The sequence below is a fragment of the Hemiscyllium ocellatum genome, chromosome 22, assembly GCF_020745735.1.
Source record: "Hemiscyllium ocellatum isolate sHemOce1 chromosome 22, sHemOce1.pat.X.cur, whole genome shotgun sequence".
In the NCBI taxonomy this organism is placed as follows: Eukaryota; Metazoa; Chordata; class Chondrichthyes; order Orectolobiformes; family Hemiscylliidae; genus Hemiscyllium; species Hemiscyllium ocellatum.
The window spans coordinates 48080508-48096045 of record NC_083422.1 but is presented as its reverse complement, the minus strand read 5'-3'; the positions used below and the strand labels follow the sequence as shown (position 1 = coordinate 48096045).

Sequence of the window (15538 nt, the reverse complement as noted above, 5' to 3'; positions counted from 1 at the left end):
AAAATTGCAAAAAAAATCACTCTTGTTAACTGTTTTCATTAGCCCCACAAAAATCAACTTATAGTTGCAATTAGTTATGTTTCACTGCTTGTTATAGTCAGACGTACAATTTTTTGTTGTTGGTGAAATCACATGTGAGTTTATTTCATCCTAGATAACAGTTAGAATAACCAAAATAATCATCTTGGTGGTTCATACAATAGTGACTAATTGTGGATTTGTGGGGCTTGATTTCATGAATCTTTTTCGATTCTCATCGGTTATGAATCACTTGCATTTGGTTGCTGCCCCTCTGCTAACAACAATCTAATTCAATAATCTGAATCTGTTGATTTGCAAGATTACTTTGCATGTATTACTTGGTCCAGTACACTGATACCCAAAGTAGTAAGTGACAAGGCCCCTTCATAAAATGAAAGTTCTAATATAAAGAAAAACTAATTCAAGCATGTTGGTTATTTGCTAAATAGACAAAATTTGGAAATAGGGAAGTTATTTTAGGTTTGCATAAAACCTTGGTTAGATGCAAACCTTGGTCGACCAGCTATCCTTAGTAGCCACACACGCGGATGACAAGCAACATGAGTTTGACTGGGACAACACTACTATTATAGGACAAGCCAAACAGAGAACAGCCAGGGAATTCCTAGAGGCATGGCATTCATCCACATATTCAATCAATAAGCACATTGACCTGGACCCAATATACCGGCCACTGCAGCGGACAGCTGGTACTGACAACCAGAAGCGGCAGAGACAAACCACTATAAATGCCGGAGGAAACGTCACAGAAGCGCTTCACAGGAGGCTCCCAAGCACTGAGGATGTCTCCTAGACAGGGGATGAAATGTCTGCAACACAAATTTCCAGCTCGGCGAACAGAACTACAACAACGAGCTACAAATCTTCTCACAAGCTATGTTAGGGAACTGCACTCTGCAGTACTGCTGGGCTCAGGTGTTCATTCAGAGATAACGTGTAGAACCCATTTCACTCATTTACTTCCATTAGCTGTGGTGATCAAACATCTGTTATCTGGCTGGTTACATTTATGGAGTGCAGCAAACATGGATGAACAGAGCACCTGTACGTGGCTGCGCTCCAGTACTGAGGGAGCAAATGCACTCCCACTGACCTTCCAGACCACAGAGTTGCTTTACCATAAGAGAGACATGACAAGTGATGGTTTAACTTCAGGATCACCATACCTCAGGTAATGGATAAGTTGAGAAGAGTTATTCATGGTAACCTCAGCCAGTGCAGGAATTGAAACCAAGCAGTTGGTGTCACTGTATCACAAGCTAGCTGTCAGGCCAACCGAGTTAGCCAACCTCCTTAATACTGTGAGAGAGTATCTATTTGTACAGCAGATACCTTTTCAATCCTAGGGAATCTCACTGTGTAACATGCAAATTGCATTTAGGTAGGGGAGGGAATACAAAGCATCAGTGGAATGTAGACATTGCAACCAAAGGTAACTTCTTCAATATAAAATCAATGATTTGCAGTAAGAGCACCCTTTCAAAATAGCAGCAGCTAACTTCTCCCCTAGGTTATTAAAACTAAAGGGGCACTAACACTTCATTGCCGAAATGAACGTAATATTTGTATAGAAACAATTCTACTACACAAAGAAAAAAAAGCCAGGGACAAGGTTTTACTTGTTATGTCACAAACAGGACCATGCGCTAGGGCAGAGTGTCTGTTTTCCTTGGGGGTTGGGGGTGGGTACAGGCTGCTGCATACGTTGCATTTAAAACAAAAACCAGAATTAACTTTAATATAATTTTAATAACATATCACCCATGAGGATTTTAAGTGCTTATGGTTGGCAATTTACTTTTAAAATATAAAAGGCTACTGGGGTATTGCAATCCGTTTAATTCAACAATGCCAACTGCGCATTATAGCACAGCAGTGTACATGTACTCTGAGAAGAGCTCCCAAGTTAAAACAGCTATCTGAATGAAGTATGCTGTCACTATATTCTTTGCCAGCATGGGTTAGTAATCAGGGGCAATTCTTCTGACTGGCAAACCCTGTCCAGCATGATGGGTTAGATATCTCCTCTCCCAGCAGGTTGCAAGGTCCTGCGGGAAGACTTTAAGCAGTCCTAATCCATTCCCAATGGGTTCAGCTCAACAATTCAAAACGAGTTATATGTACATATATATTTGTATATGGAAAGTTTTTTTACACATACACGTCTCCAAGATAAGAGCAGGAAGATTTGACTGATTAGATAGTTCTTTCAACAAGCTGGTTTAGGTAAGATGGGAAAAAAAGCCTCTTTCTGGGCTGTGTAATTATTGGATAGATCTCATTGTCAAGTTGCACAATCACACACTGCTTGTTTGTTAGCAAGAGGATTGGAAGAAGCACCACTTGGTTTAAAAAAACAACAAAATTTTACTCATATAGAGCATCTCATGTATCCAAGATCTTTAGCTGTGAGGAGAGGTTGGACAATTTGGTTCATGCTGGAGGTTGAGGGGCAACCTGATAGAAGCATATAAAATTATAACAGGCATACGTGGATAGACGGGGTCTCTTTTATAAGGGTGGAAATGTCAAACACTAGGGCCATAGTTTTAAGATAAAAGGGGGAAAATGAAAAAGATTTGCAAACCAAGTTTTGTTCAACATCAAAGTTAGTGCGTGCCTGGAACATGTTGCTAAGGAGTTGGTAGAAGCAGATACGTTAGCAGTTTAAGAGTCACATGAACAAGCAGAGAGTAGAAGGATATGGATCATGTGTAGGCAAGCAAGGATTAGCTTAGAATAGCACCATAATCGGCACAGTTATGGTGGGCTGAAGGGTCTGTTCCTGTCCTGTTCTGTGTGCTATCTCAAAATTACTTTTGTAATGCTAATTTGTAGGCAAATGTAATGATTTCATAAAAGGATTAAATTCATCAAAAAATTTAATCAAACGTCTATTCTCTATAGCAGAACAGAGGAAAATAGGTAGAAAAGTGGCATTGGTATCCACTGCCTGGCTGAAATATTGTCAAGTCTCAAGATGCTAGAGTTGAAGGCCAGGACAGGCATAAAACAACTAGGTTCAGATCCCTTCCTGTAAAATTGAGATGTGGCAGACAAGGAACAATTATTATGGTGTGAAACTGTAACCATAGAGAGTGTCTGTACCTGGAATATGGTGAAAGGGCCAGTCCCCACTGAAGGCATTTCAGCGAGGGCATGGTGTCTGCAAAACTGGAGCGGCTTAACCTCCGAGAGCTGGGCACAGAACAATCTGAAAGAGAGGAACACATTGAGATAAAGTGCATGATAAATAGGATAATGCTAAAACCAGATTGACAGAATGAAACAACTTACAATAGCTTACAGAGTCCCAACCCATATAGAACCAAAATCCAAGCCTTTTCTGAGAAAACTGAGTTGTTCAAATACCAAACTCCCAGCAACTACATCCATGACATCAGAAATTCATAATCTTCACAAACTGAATTCTCAAAGGCCAGAGCGTGGTTGCCTGATGCAGATTAGGATTCCACCTGAAATACTAAAAAAATCATGCTCTTGCACCAAGTGAATTTCAACTCTGATAAGCACGACAGGTACCAGCAGTGCACAGCTTGTCCACTACAGAGTACCCATTATATAGTGTCTCAAATTTAATGTATCTTTTAAAGAAAGCAGCGAACTAAATCGTTTTACAGATAGATTCCTAGTGATGCATGAAGTAAAGCTTTAAATAGCATACAGTAAGAAGCACAAAGCTATTCCTGCCATTAGGATTTCAGTAAAGTGTTTTAGCACTTGTGAACTTTTTAATACTGTGCCCAATTGAACTGTGAAAAACACGACTAGTTCAATTATAGATTTTGGTCATTTCAAACTTGGGTTAGACATGCAGAGTGCCTTGAGCTGTGTAATTTACACTGAACATTTGTGGGAAGCAACGGCAGTGTGCAGACCTCTCTCACTGGTACTTGGAGCAGACTGAAGTAAGAACTGGCATCCAAGAAGCGCAGTACCTTCAAGTGCACTGACCTTTTAAATAATAGTGATAGTTGAGTCTGCCCCCAGGCTCACATGCTATCCCTTTCTGTGTCTGTTCACAGGCTGCCTATCCATTTGTGTGGTGGACAGAACTGGAAAACAAAGCCACTCTTTTACTTACTCTCCAGCAAAATGCAGCAAGGGACTGTTACTTAAATGAGGAAAAGCTAAGCATATAAAGTGACAGGATTCAGAAATGACAGTTTTATTTCAAAAGCATTAAACCTCCTCACCACCCCCTCCGCCCCTACAACTTTTGTTTTGCAGAAATACCTGGCTTCAAATCAGCCATGACCTTTTGAATGATGGAGCTTGAGAGGGGCTGAATGGCCTACTCCTGCTCCAATTTCTTATGGTCTGATCACCTTTAATTCCCCTGCCTAACAAAAGTCTATCCATCTCTGCCTTAAAAATATTCAACGACCTCGCCTCCACTGTCTTCTAAGGAAGTATTCCAAAGTCACACAATCCTCAGAAAACAAAAACATCATCTCTATCTCAAAAGAGACAGTCTTAAATTTTAAACAGTACCTCCCGGCCCTGGACTCACCCACAATAGGAAACATTATTTCCACATCCGTTGTTTATTTCTTTATTTTTCTAATTTATTCCTAAATTGCTGTACTTAAGGTGGTGCCTTAAGTGGTGACTGTAAACCTTTCAGTACGTTGACAATAAACCTAATTATAACTTTGCCAAGACCATTCAGAACCTTTTACACTTCAATCAAATCACCCCTCACTCTACTAAACTTGAGTAAAAACAAGTGTATGTGTGTCTAACCTTACCTTGTAGAAGAACTTGCACTTGCCAGGTATCAATCTTGTAAGCCCCCTCTGCATCCAATATAGTTATAACCTTCTTTGAATAGGGAGACAAAACCGTATGTTGCATTCAAGATCTCACCAATGCCCTATAACTGAAACATAACATCTTACTTTAATGTTCAATTCCTCTTATAAAAAAAGGATCGCACACCATTAGCCTTCTGAGTACACAAGTACAAAAGCAATTAAGATAGAGCCCAAAACTATCATTGTGTGGGAGACTCTCAGACCCAGAGTCTTGTCCCATCACTGTGTGGGGAAATCACAGACACATACCCTACTAAATCATTCTATAGGACAATCATAGGTAACAAATCGTGTTCCATCAGCACCTGGAGAAATCAGACACAGGGCACCATCCTATCACATGGGGGAAATTGCAGACACAGAACCTTATCCCATCACCGTGTAGCGAACATCACTTGGGTTCACAAAGCTTCGTCCCATCACCATATCAGAATATTAAGGGTCAGACATTTATCCCATGGAGTAATGCAGGCATAGATTCTTGTTAAATCACAATGTAGGGAAATCAGAGTTGCTGACCATGTTTCACCAGCATATGGGAAAATTGCAGGTGTGGATCCCATTACTTTGAGCTGCAGCCCATTGGAGTACTGAGACTGACCCCGAAATGAGTATTGATTGAGACTGTAGGTTTAGACAAAAAAAATCTAGTCCAGATACACTACCATGAAATATTTCCCAACAGATTAAGCAGGCCTGGTGATAATACAAAAAGCTGTAAAACCACAACTGCAGTGATATAAAAAAGTTGAACCAATAAAATTCCCAATGAACTTTCGACATTTCTGATAAATGTACAAATAAGGTGGCAATAATATTACTGAAAAATTTGGCAACAAATATACAGTGAACAGTCTTTGGCTGCATTTTGTTCTTTCTTCCCCCTGCCTTGACTTTCAGTCTGGATATTGTACGTGTCAATTCATCACTGACAGGGAAAATTCTTCAGTGCAAAGGGTCTGCTGTGTTTTTACAGATAATAATAATTAGCCACTCGTTTCAACTTCCAAACTCCATTTACATTTCTTTGCAGACAGCTGTCTTGAGTCACAAAGCCACCAGACATGGGAGAGTAACCTGCAGTAAAAACCAACCATCACCAACATAATAGAATTTCAACATGTACCATGTATGCAAAGACAGGTGTTTGCAGGGATGGAGGTTTGCAGTAATAACAAGCAGAGGAAACTTTCCACTCATGCAAAACCCCATGTAAGGAGCATGTGTTGATCAAATGCAGTCATCGGTCCAATAGAGCAGTTGTACTTCTCACAACGGCTGGTGTGCTGCCAACTAAGCTGGTCACAGTTGAGCAGAAAGATGTTAGTTTAGAGCTCTGCTGTATATTGGAGAGTTCCTCAGGAGCAGGAGACACATGTGCATCAGATGTGTAGACATCTGTCTGCAGTGAGGAGTGGAACAGTTTCTGGTTTAAACTCAGACAAGGGACCAACTATGTCAGGATTAGTGAGTAGACAGGGAAAGCTGAGATGTTACTGGACTTGGAATCCAGAGAATGGGAGTTCAAATCCCACCATGACAGTCTGACAATTTAGTTTAGTTTAAAATCTGGAAAAAAAAGCTGATCTGAATAAAAGTGACCACAAAGCTGTTGGACAGTCATTAAAAGTCCAATGGTTCACTAATGCCCTTTAGGAAACGAAGCCTGCCATTCTTACTCAAATTTGGTTTAGAGCCAACGTTCTTCTAAGCTGCTGGCTGCAAGAACAGTCACTCAGAGGGTCTGAATGTGGCGAATGGCGTGCCGCAGCATTAAGTTCTGGTTACAGAAATCACTGCTGTGCACAGACTTCAGGAGGTCCATGTAGCAAGTACACTGTAAGATGAGAGGTGACTTCAGACTTGCACAACATGGTTGTCGCTTAACCTCCTTCTGAAGAGCACCAGCTAGTTACTCACTTGGTATTAATAAGGACGGTAAATAAAAGTCAATCTTACCACACCTGAAAAGCAAATTTTAAACACCCCAGTTTCACGCAAAATAAGCAGATCTATCCTGATAGATTTTATCCTTCTAAACATGAATGTTTTCTGCGATTTTTGAGAAGATTTGTAGCTCAGGATGAGGTTCAGGTTGTAAGTTTACTCGTTGAGCTGGAAGGTTTGTTTTCAGACATTTCATCACCATTTATTTGTCTTGGTCTGTTAAGTCACACTAATAGAAAGCGGGACAGAACACCAGTGCTTCACTGGAGGCTCACTGATGATGTTACCTAGCATGGTGATGTAACATCTGAAAACAAACCTTCCAGCTCAGCGAGCAAACCTACAACATGGATGTTGTCTGCTGAGACAGTGTCTGACCTGTGCAACACTAAAATGATATATTAGCAGCACCAAAGTGGGTATCAAGTCCATTAGAAACAAAAAGACATTTGCATTTCTATCATGTCTTTCACAAACATAGGACTTCCCACTGCACGACAGATAGTTGGTATAGTGGGACACTGAAGAAGGTTATCTAAGAGTACAATGGGATCTTGTTCAACTGGGCCAATGAACCAAGGAATGGCAGGTGGGAGTTTAATGTGGTAAGACTTACAGTTAATGGCAGGGTCATGGGATTATTGATGAATAGAGAGATCTAGGGGCACAGTACATATTTCCTTGAAAGTAGTGTCACAGGTCGAAAGGGTGGTAAAGGCGACGTTTGGCGCGCTTGCCTTCATTGGTCAGACCACTGCATTCAGGAATTAGGATGTCATGTTATGACCATACAAAACATCATTAAGGCCACATTTAGAGTACAGTGCACAATTCCAGTCATTCTGCTATTAAACTGGACGTTATTCAACTGGAAAGGGTGCAAAAAAGATTGACAAGGACGTTACTGAGACTGGAAGGTTTGAATCATAAGAAGAAGCTGGATGGGCTGTGACTTTTGCCCTGTAGTTTAGGCGGATGAAGTCTATAACCTCATAGAGGTTTATAAAATCATGAGGGGCATGGATAAGGTGAAGAGCCAAAGTCTTTTCCCCAGAGCAGGGGAGTGTGAACTAGAGGAATAGGTCTAAAGTGAGAAGGGAAGGATTTGAAAGGGACCCGAGATGGATCCCTTTTCACACAGATTATGGTACATGTATGGAACGAGCTGCCAGAGTAAATGATACAGGCAAGTACAACACAATTAGGACCAATTAGGCCACTCAGCCCCTTCAGCCAGCTCCACCATTCAATAAGACCATGGTTGATCCAATCCTTCCTCATTTTCACCCACCCCCAATAATCTTTCATCCCAGGCTTATCAAGAATTTATCAATCTCTATCTTGAAAGTTTTCAATTATCTTTTGCTCATAGGTGGTGGAAGCAGAGTTCCAAAGACTCATCACCCTCTGAAAAAAGAAAATCGTCTTAACCTCTGTATTTAAAAAAAGCCCCTGAAGACGTTGCATGTTTCAGTCAAATCACCTTTGATTGTTCCAGTGACATCATTCCGTACATATGGAAACCAATATTGTACACAGTATTCTACATGTAATCTCACCAATGCCCTACTTTTGTGTTCAATTCTCTTCACAATAAACTATACCATTCTATAAGCTTTCTGAGTGACCATGTATCTGCATACTAAGCTTTTATAATTCAAGCACTGAGATAACAAGACCCTTATGCATCTCTGAATTCTGCAGTCTGTCAACCTTTCGTTAATTTTTTTTCTGCTAAAATGGACAATTTCACATTTTGTCACATTATCTTCCATTTGCTAGATCTGCGACCACTCACTTAATTATCTGAATTTCCTTCATTGCTTTCTTATGCCTGCTTCACAACTTACTTTCCTGCCTGTCTCTTTGTCAATGAATCTAAATAGAAATTTGTCAATATCTTTATTTAAAACATGAAGACATTTTAAATTGTTTTTAAAAATTAAGGCTGCAGCACTGATCATTGTGATGCACCACACCACTCATTATATTTTGCCAACCAGAAAATGAATCATTTGTGATTACTTTGTGTTTTCTTGTAGCCAATCTCATATTTGTGTCAATATGTTACCTCCTATTCCATGAGCTTTTATTTCTGCAATTACCTTTGATGTGGCACTTTATCAAATGCTTTCTAGAAACTGAATACAGTTATTTCCACAAAGAATGCCAATAAATTTGTTAAACATTATTTCCATTTATTCACTCATGGGTCCTGACCATTGTTGACTGAGTCAGCATTTATTGCCCATTCCTAATTGCCCTCAATAAGGTGGTGGTGAACTGTTTTCTTGAATCACCACAGTCCTTGTGCTGTATGTAGACACAATGTCATTAGTGAAGAAATTCCAGGGTTTTAACCCAATGATACTGAAGCAATGGTGATGTATTTCCAAGTCAGGATGGTGAGTGGCTTAGAGGGGAACTTGCAAGTGGTAGTGTTCCCATGTATTGCATACCTTTAATTTTTTAAGACGACAGCAGTCGTGGGTGTGAAAGGTGCTGTCCAAGGTGCTCAGTGCATTTCTGCTGTGCATCTTGTTGATGGTACACACTGCTATTACAGAGCATCAATGGTGGATTGAATGGATAGTTGTGGATATAGTGCCAATCAAGCAGGCTGCTTTATCCTTGACAATGTCAAGCTTGAGCTTTTTTGGAGCTTCACTCACCCAGACAGACTTTGAGTCATTAGATGAGTTACTCGCTGTAGGATTTCTAGCCTTCGATCTACTCTTGAAGCCACTGTGTTTAAATGGCGAGACTAGAAACTGAACTGAACAATACTCCAGAATATTGATAATGGGGGATTCAGTAATGGTAATGCCATTGAATGTCAAGAGATAATGGTCAATTTCTCTTGCTGGAGATGGTCATTGCCTGGCATCTGTGTAGCACGGGTATTATTTGCCGCTTTTCAGCCCAAACCGAGATATTGTCCCGATCTTGCAGTATTTGGACATGGACTACTTCAGTATCTGAGTTGTGAATAGTGGTGAACGCTGTGCAATCAATGAACATCCCCAATACTGACCTTATGATGGAGAGAAGGTCATTGATCAAGCAGCTGAAGATGGTTGGGCCAAAGACAATATTCTGAGGAACTCCTGCAGACATGTCCTGGAATTGAAAGACTGACCTCCAACAATCAGAACCACTTTCCTTTATAGAACATAGAATAGTATAGCACAGAACAGGCCCTTCAACCCACGATGTTGTGCTGACCACTGATCCTCATGTATGCACCCTCAAATTTCTGTGACCACATGCATGTCCAGTAATCTCTTCAATGACCTTGCTTCCACAACTGCTGCTGGCAACACATTCCATGCTCTTACAACTCTGTGTAAAGAACCCGCCTCTGACATCCCCTCTATACTTTCCACCAACCAGCTTAAAACTATGATCCCTCGTGTTAGTCATTTCTGTCCTGGGAAATAGTCTCTGGCTATTTATGCCTCTCATTATCTTGTGTACCTCAATTAGGTCCCCTCTCCTCCTCCTTTTCTCCAATGAAAAAACTCCGAGCTCAGTCAACCTCTCTTCATAAGATAAGCCCTCCAGTCCAGGCAGCATCCTTGTAAACCTCCTCTGAACCCTCTCCAAAGCATCCACATCTTTCCTATAATAGGGCGACCAGAACTGGACGCAGTATTCTAAGTACGGTCTAACCAAAGTTTTATAGAGCTGCAACAAGATCTCACAACTCTTAAACTCAATCCCCCTGTTAATAAAAGCCAAAACACCATATGCTTTCTTAACAACCCTGTCCACTTGGGTGGCCATTTTAAGGGACCTATGTACCTGCACATCAAGATCCCTCTGTTTCTCCACATTGCCAAGAATCCTATCCTTAATCCTGTACTCAGCTTTCAAATTCGACCTTCCAAAATGCATCACCTTGCATTTATCCAGGTTGAACTCCATTTGCCACTTCTCAGCCCATCTCTGCATCCTGTCAATGTCCCGCTGTAGCCTACAACAGCCCTCTATACTGTCAACGGCACCTCCAACCTTTGTGTCATCTGTAAACTTGCTGACCCATCCTTCAATCCCCTCATCCAAGTCATTAATAAAAATTACAAACAGTAGAGAACCAGGGATAGAGCCCTGTGGAACACCACTCACCACAGACTTCCAGGCAGAATATTTTCCTTCTACTAGCACTCGCTGTCTTCTGTTGGCCAGCCAATTCTGTATCCAGACAGCTAAGTTCCCCTGTATTCCATTCCTCCTGACCTTCTGAATGAGCATACCATGGGGAACTTTATCAAATGCCTTGCTGAAGTCCATATACACCACATCCACAGCTCGACCCTCATCAACTTTTCTAGTCACATCCTCAAAGAACTCGATAAGGTTTGTGAGGCATGACCTGCCCCTCACAAAGCTGTGTTGACTGCATTTAATCAAGCCATGCTCTTCCAGATGGTCATAAATCCTACCCCTCAGAATCCTTTCTAACACCTTGCAGAAGACAGACGTGAGACTTACTGGTCTGTAATTGCCAGGGATTTCCCTATTTCCTTTCTTGAAGAGAGGAATTACATTTGCCTTTCTCCAGTCCTCAGGTATAACTCCAGTGGAGAGTGAGGATGCAAAGATCTTCACAAGTGGCGAAGCAATTGCATTTCTCGTTTCCCAAAGCAGCCGAGGACAAATCTGGTCCGGGCCTGGCGACTTGTCAATCTTAATGTTTGACAAAATTTTCAGCACATCAGCTTCCTCTATCTCTATCCATTCCAGCATGCGCACCTACTCTTCAAAAGTTTCATTCACTACAAAGTTCGTTTCTTTCGTAAAGACAGAAGCAAAAAACTCATTTAGGGCTTCCCCTATCTCCTCAGACTCCACACACAAATTCCCTATGCTATCTCTGATCAGCCCTACTCTTTCTTTGATCATTCTCTTATTCCTCACAAATCCTAATCCGTTCTGCCAAGCCTTTCTCATGCCCCCCTCCTGGCTCTCCTCAGACCATTTTTGAGCTCCTTCCTCGCCTGCCTGTAATCTTTGAGAGCTGAGCTTGACCCTAGCTTCCTCCACCTTACGTAAGCTACCTTTTTCCTTTTGATGAGAAGCTCCAATGCTCTCGTCATCCAAGGTTCCTTTATCTTACCATTTCTTGCCTGTCTTCATCACTTGCAACAACTGTTCCTTAAACCGTCTCCACATGTCTTTAGTGCCTTTACCATGGAACAATTGCTCCCAATCCATGCTTCCTAACTCATGTCTAATCGCATCATAGTTTCCTCTTCCCCAATTAAATATCCTCCCATTTTGCCTAATCCTCTCCTTCTCCATAGCTATGTAGAATGTGAGGCAGTTGTGGTCACTATCACCAAAATGCTCTCCCACCACAAGATCTGATACCTGCCCCGGATCGTTTCCAAGTACCAAGTCTAGAATGGCCTCTCCCTTCGTTGGCCTGTCAACGTACTGAGTTAGCAAACCCTCCTGAACACACCTAACAAATACAGCTCCATTCAAATCTTCTGCTCGACAGAGGTTCCAATCAATATTGGGAAAGTTAAAGTCACCCATTACAACAACCCAACTACATCCACACTTTTCCAAAATCTGCCGACCTATGCTTTCTTCCATCTCCCTGCTGCTATTGGGGGGCCTGTAGTAAACCCCTAAAGAGGTGACTGCTCCCTTGCTGTTCCTAATTTCCACCCATACTGACGCGGTAGGCAGATCTTCCTCGACAATGGAAGCTTCTGTAGCTGTGATACCCTCTCTGATTAGTAGTGCTACACCCCCTCCTCTTTTTCCCCCCTCCGTATTCTTTTGGAACATCCAGCAACCATTCCTGCCCCTGAGAAACCCATGTCTCTGTTATGGCCACAACATCATAGCACCAGGTACTGATCCATGCTCTAAGTTCATCATTTTTATTCCTGATACTCCTTGCGTTAAAGCAAACATACTTTAACTGATCCCTTGGTTCCTTCCCAGGAAAATCCTTCCCACTAGCTGGTCTACCTCTTGCTATTGCCTCATCTGCATCAACTCTCACCTCCGGTATATAGCTCAGGTTCCCACCCCCCTTGCCATACTAGTTTAAACCCTCTCGAACTACTCAAGCAAACCTTTCACCCAGGACATTGGTCCCCTTCCAGTTCAGATGCAACCCGTCCTTCTTGTACAGGTCTCACCTTCCCCAGAAGGCATCCCAATTATCTACATATCTGAAACCCTCCCTCCTACACCAGCTGCGCAGCCACGTGTTAAGCTGCGCCCGCTGCCTGTTCCTCGCCTCGCTATCTCGTGGCACTGGTAGTAAACTAGAGAACACTACTCTGTCGTCCTGCTTTGCAGCTTCCATCGTAACTCCCTGAAATCACTTTTTATATCCTCGATCCTTTTCCTGGTTATATCATTGGAGCCAATATGCAACATGATTTCTGGCTGTTCGCCCTCCCCTTTTAGAACCTTAATCACCCGATTGGAGACGTACCGGACCCTGGCACCAGGGAGGCAATATACCTTCCGGCAATCCCGATCCTGACCACAAAGTCTCCTGTCGATTCCCTTAGCTATTGAATCCCCTACCACGAGTACTTTTCTATTCTGCGCCCGTCCCTTCTTTGCCAGAAAATGACTTGGACCAGTGGAGAATTTTCCTGATTCCCACTCAGTTCGGTTTTGTTAAGGCTCCTTGATGCCACAAGTACATCCCTGATGGCAAAGGTAGTCACTCTCACTTCACCGCAGGAATTCAGCTCCTTTGTCTATGTTTGAACCAGGGCTGTAATGAGATGACAGGAGATGATGGTCGCAGAACCAAGTTCAGAGCAACATATGATTTTTTGGTGTGTTCATCATAAAGCAACTTTCCATCTCATCTTACACTAGCATATCCACCACTTTGTAGCATCCACAGACACAGACATACTGACTTTCTGGATGTTTTTCTCTTGAAACATCCCAGGATTTTACACCAGTCCTGACTACTTTGGAGACAATTATTATCAGCACTTTTGATACTCTAGACCTTTTCTCCCCAAGAGAACCTGAACATTGCTGCTGATTTTGGGTGTTTTGGACTTGATGTTACTGGAATCCTGTTTTCCCTTTTACCCTCATGCACTGAACTGCTCACCTCAAGGGGTTTAATCACTACTCAGAACAAATTCAAAAATTAAATTAAAACAATGTTCTCCCTACTTTCTTAATACAAGAAAGAGAATATACGAATCAAATATATAGAATATAGAAATACAAATTAAACTTAAAACTATACATTGTTCTTCCACTTTTAAACTCAAACTCTCAAACAACACATTATGAACATTCTTCACAACACCCAGCAGTGATAATATGAATTTACCTGTCGTGAGGGAGTATTTGAACAGTATTAACACAGATTAAACATTAGCCTACGAGAGAAATTAACAACAGCACTACTGTTCTGGTAGAACACCGCCCCCCCCCAAGGCACTTCACATGAGCAGTATCAAACAAAATTTAACATTGGGAAATATGAAAAAGGACAAGTCACCAAACCTTGATAAAATAGTTATCATGTTCTGACAAAGAGTCACTGGATTTCAAAGGTGAACTCTGTTTTGCTCTCTTCACTGCTGCCAGACCTGCTGAGTTTCTCCAGTACTTTGTTGTTAAGGTTTAAGGAATGTTTTAAAGGAAGCAGGCATGGTAAAGAGGAAGAGGCTTGGAGAGTGAATTTGAGAGTTTATGGCTCAGACAACAGAATCCATGCTATGTCAAAAGGCCAGAACTGATAAAAGTACAATGATATACTAACACTTGAAAATAATTGACTTATTAGGGATAATCAACATGGCTTTATATGGGGGACATCTTGTCTCACAAACTTGATGGAATCTTTTCAAAGTTACAAAGATGATTGATGAGGGTAGGGTAGTGGCTGTTGTCTGCTTGGACTTTACTAAAACATTTGACAAGGCCCCATATGGCAGGCTGGTCCAGAAGATTAAATCACATCTGATCCATGGCAAACTGGACACAAAACTGGCTTGGTGATAGAAATGGAGGGCATTCTGAATGAGTGTTTTTCAGACCAGAGATCTGTGACCAGTAATGTTGCACCAACATCAATAATGTTCTTTGTAATATCTGTAAATGACTTACATGAAATGTAGCTTGTCAGATTGAAAAGTCTGTAGATGACAAATTGGGAATTGTGGATACTGAGGAAGGTAATCAAAGAATACAGCAAGATATGGATCAGTTGTAAAGTTGGGTGGTGAAATGGTAGATAGAGCTTAATCTTGTCATGTGTGACGTCATGTGTTTGGGAGGTCATATGCAGGAGGAAAGTATACAGTTAATGGCAGGCCCCTCCAGAGCCTTGAAATGCACAGGGATCTTGGGGTCCAAAGTACACAGATCCCTGAAAGTAGCAATTGGTGGTAAAGGAGGCATTAGACATGTTTGAGGCAGCACAGTGGTTAACACTGCTGCTTCACAGCACCAGGGACCTGGGTTCGATTCCAGCCTTGGCACCTGTCTGTGTGGAATTTGCACATTCTCCCAGTGTCTGCGTGGGTTTCCTCCGGGTGCTCCAGTTTCCTCCCACAGTCCAAAGCTGTGCAGGTTAGGTGAATTGACCATGATTAATTGCCCATAGTGTTCAGGGATATGTAGGTTAGGTGTATTAGTCAGGGGTAATTATAGGATAATAAGTTAGGAGAATGGGTCTGGGTGGGTTACTCTTCAGAGGG

General features: G+C 41.7%; 1 protein-coding gene across 1 annotated transcript in view; it reads right to left on the bottom strand.

Moving 5' to 3' along the window:
* Window positions 1-15538, bottom strand: part of LOC132826167 (solute carrier family 2, facilitated glucose transporter member 5-like) — a 237741-nt gene that overhangs the window by 206132 nt on the left and 16071 nt on the right. The window contains exons 4-5 of the mRNA XM_060841809.1: window positions 6840-6844; window positions 3151-3179 (exon numbers count right to left, since the gene is read on the bottom strand). Coding sequence (XP_060697792.1) covers window positions 3151-3179; window positions 6840-6844 — 34 coding nt within the window. The remainder of the gene's footprint in view (window positions 1-3150; window positions 3180-6839; window positions 6845-15538) is intronic.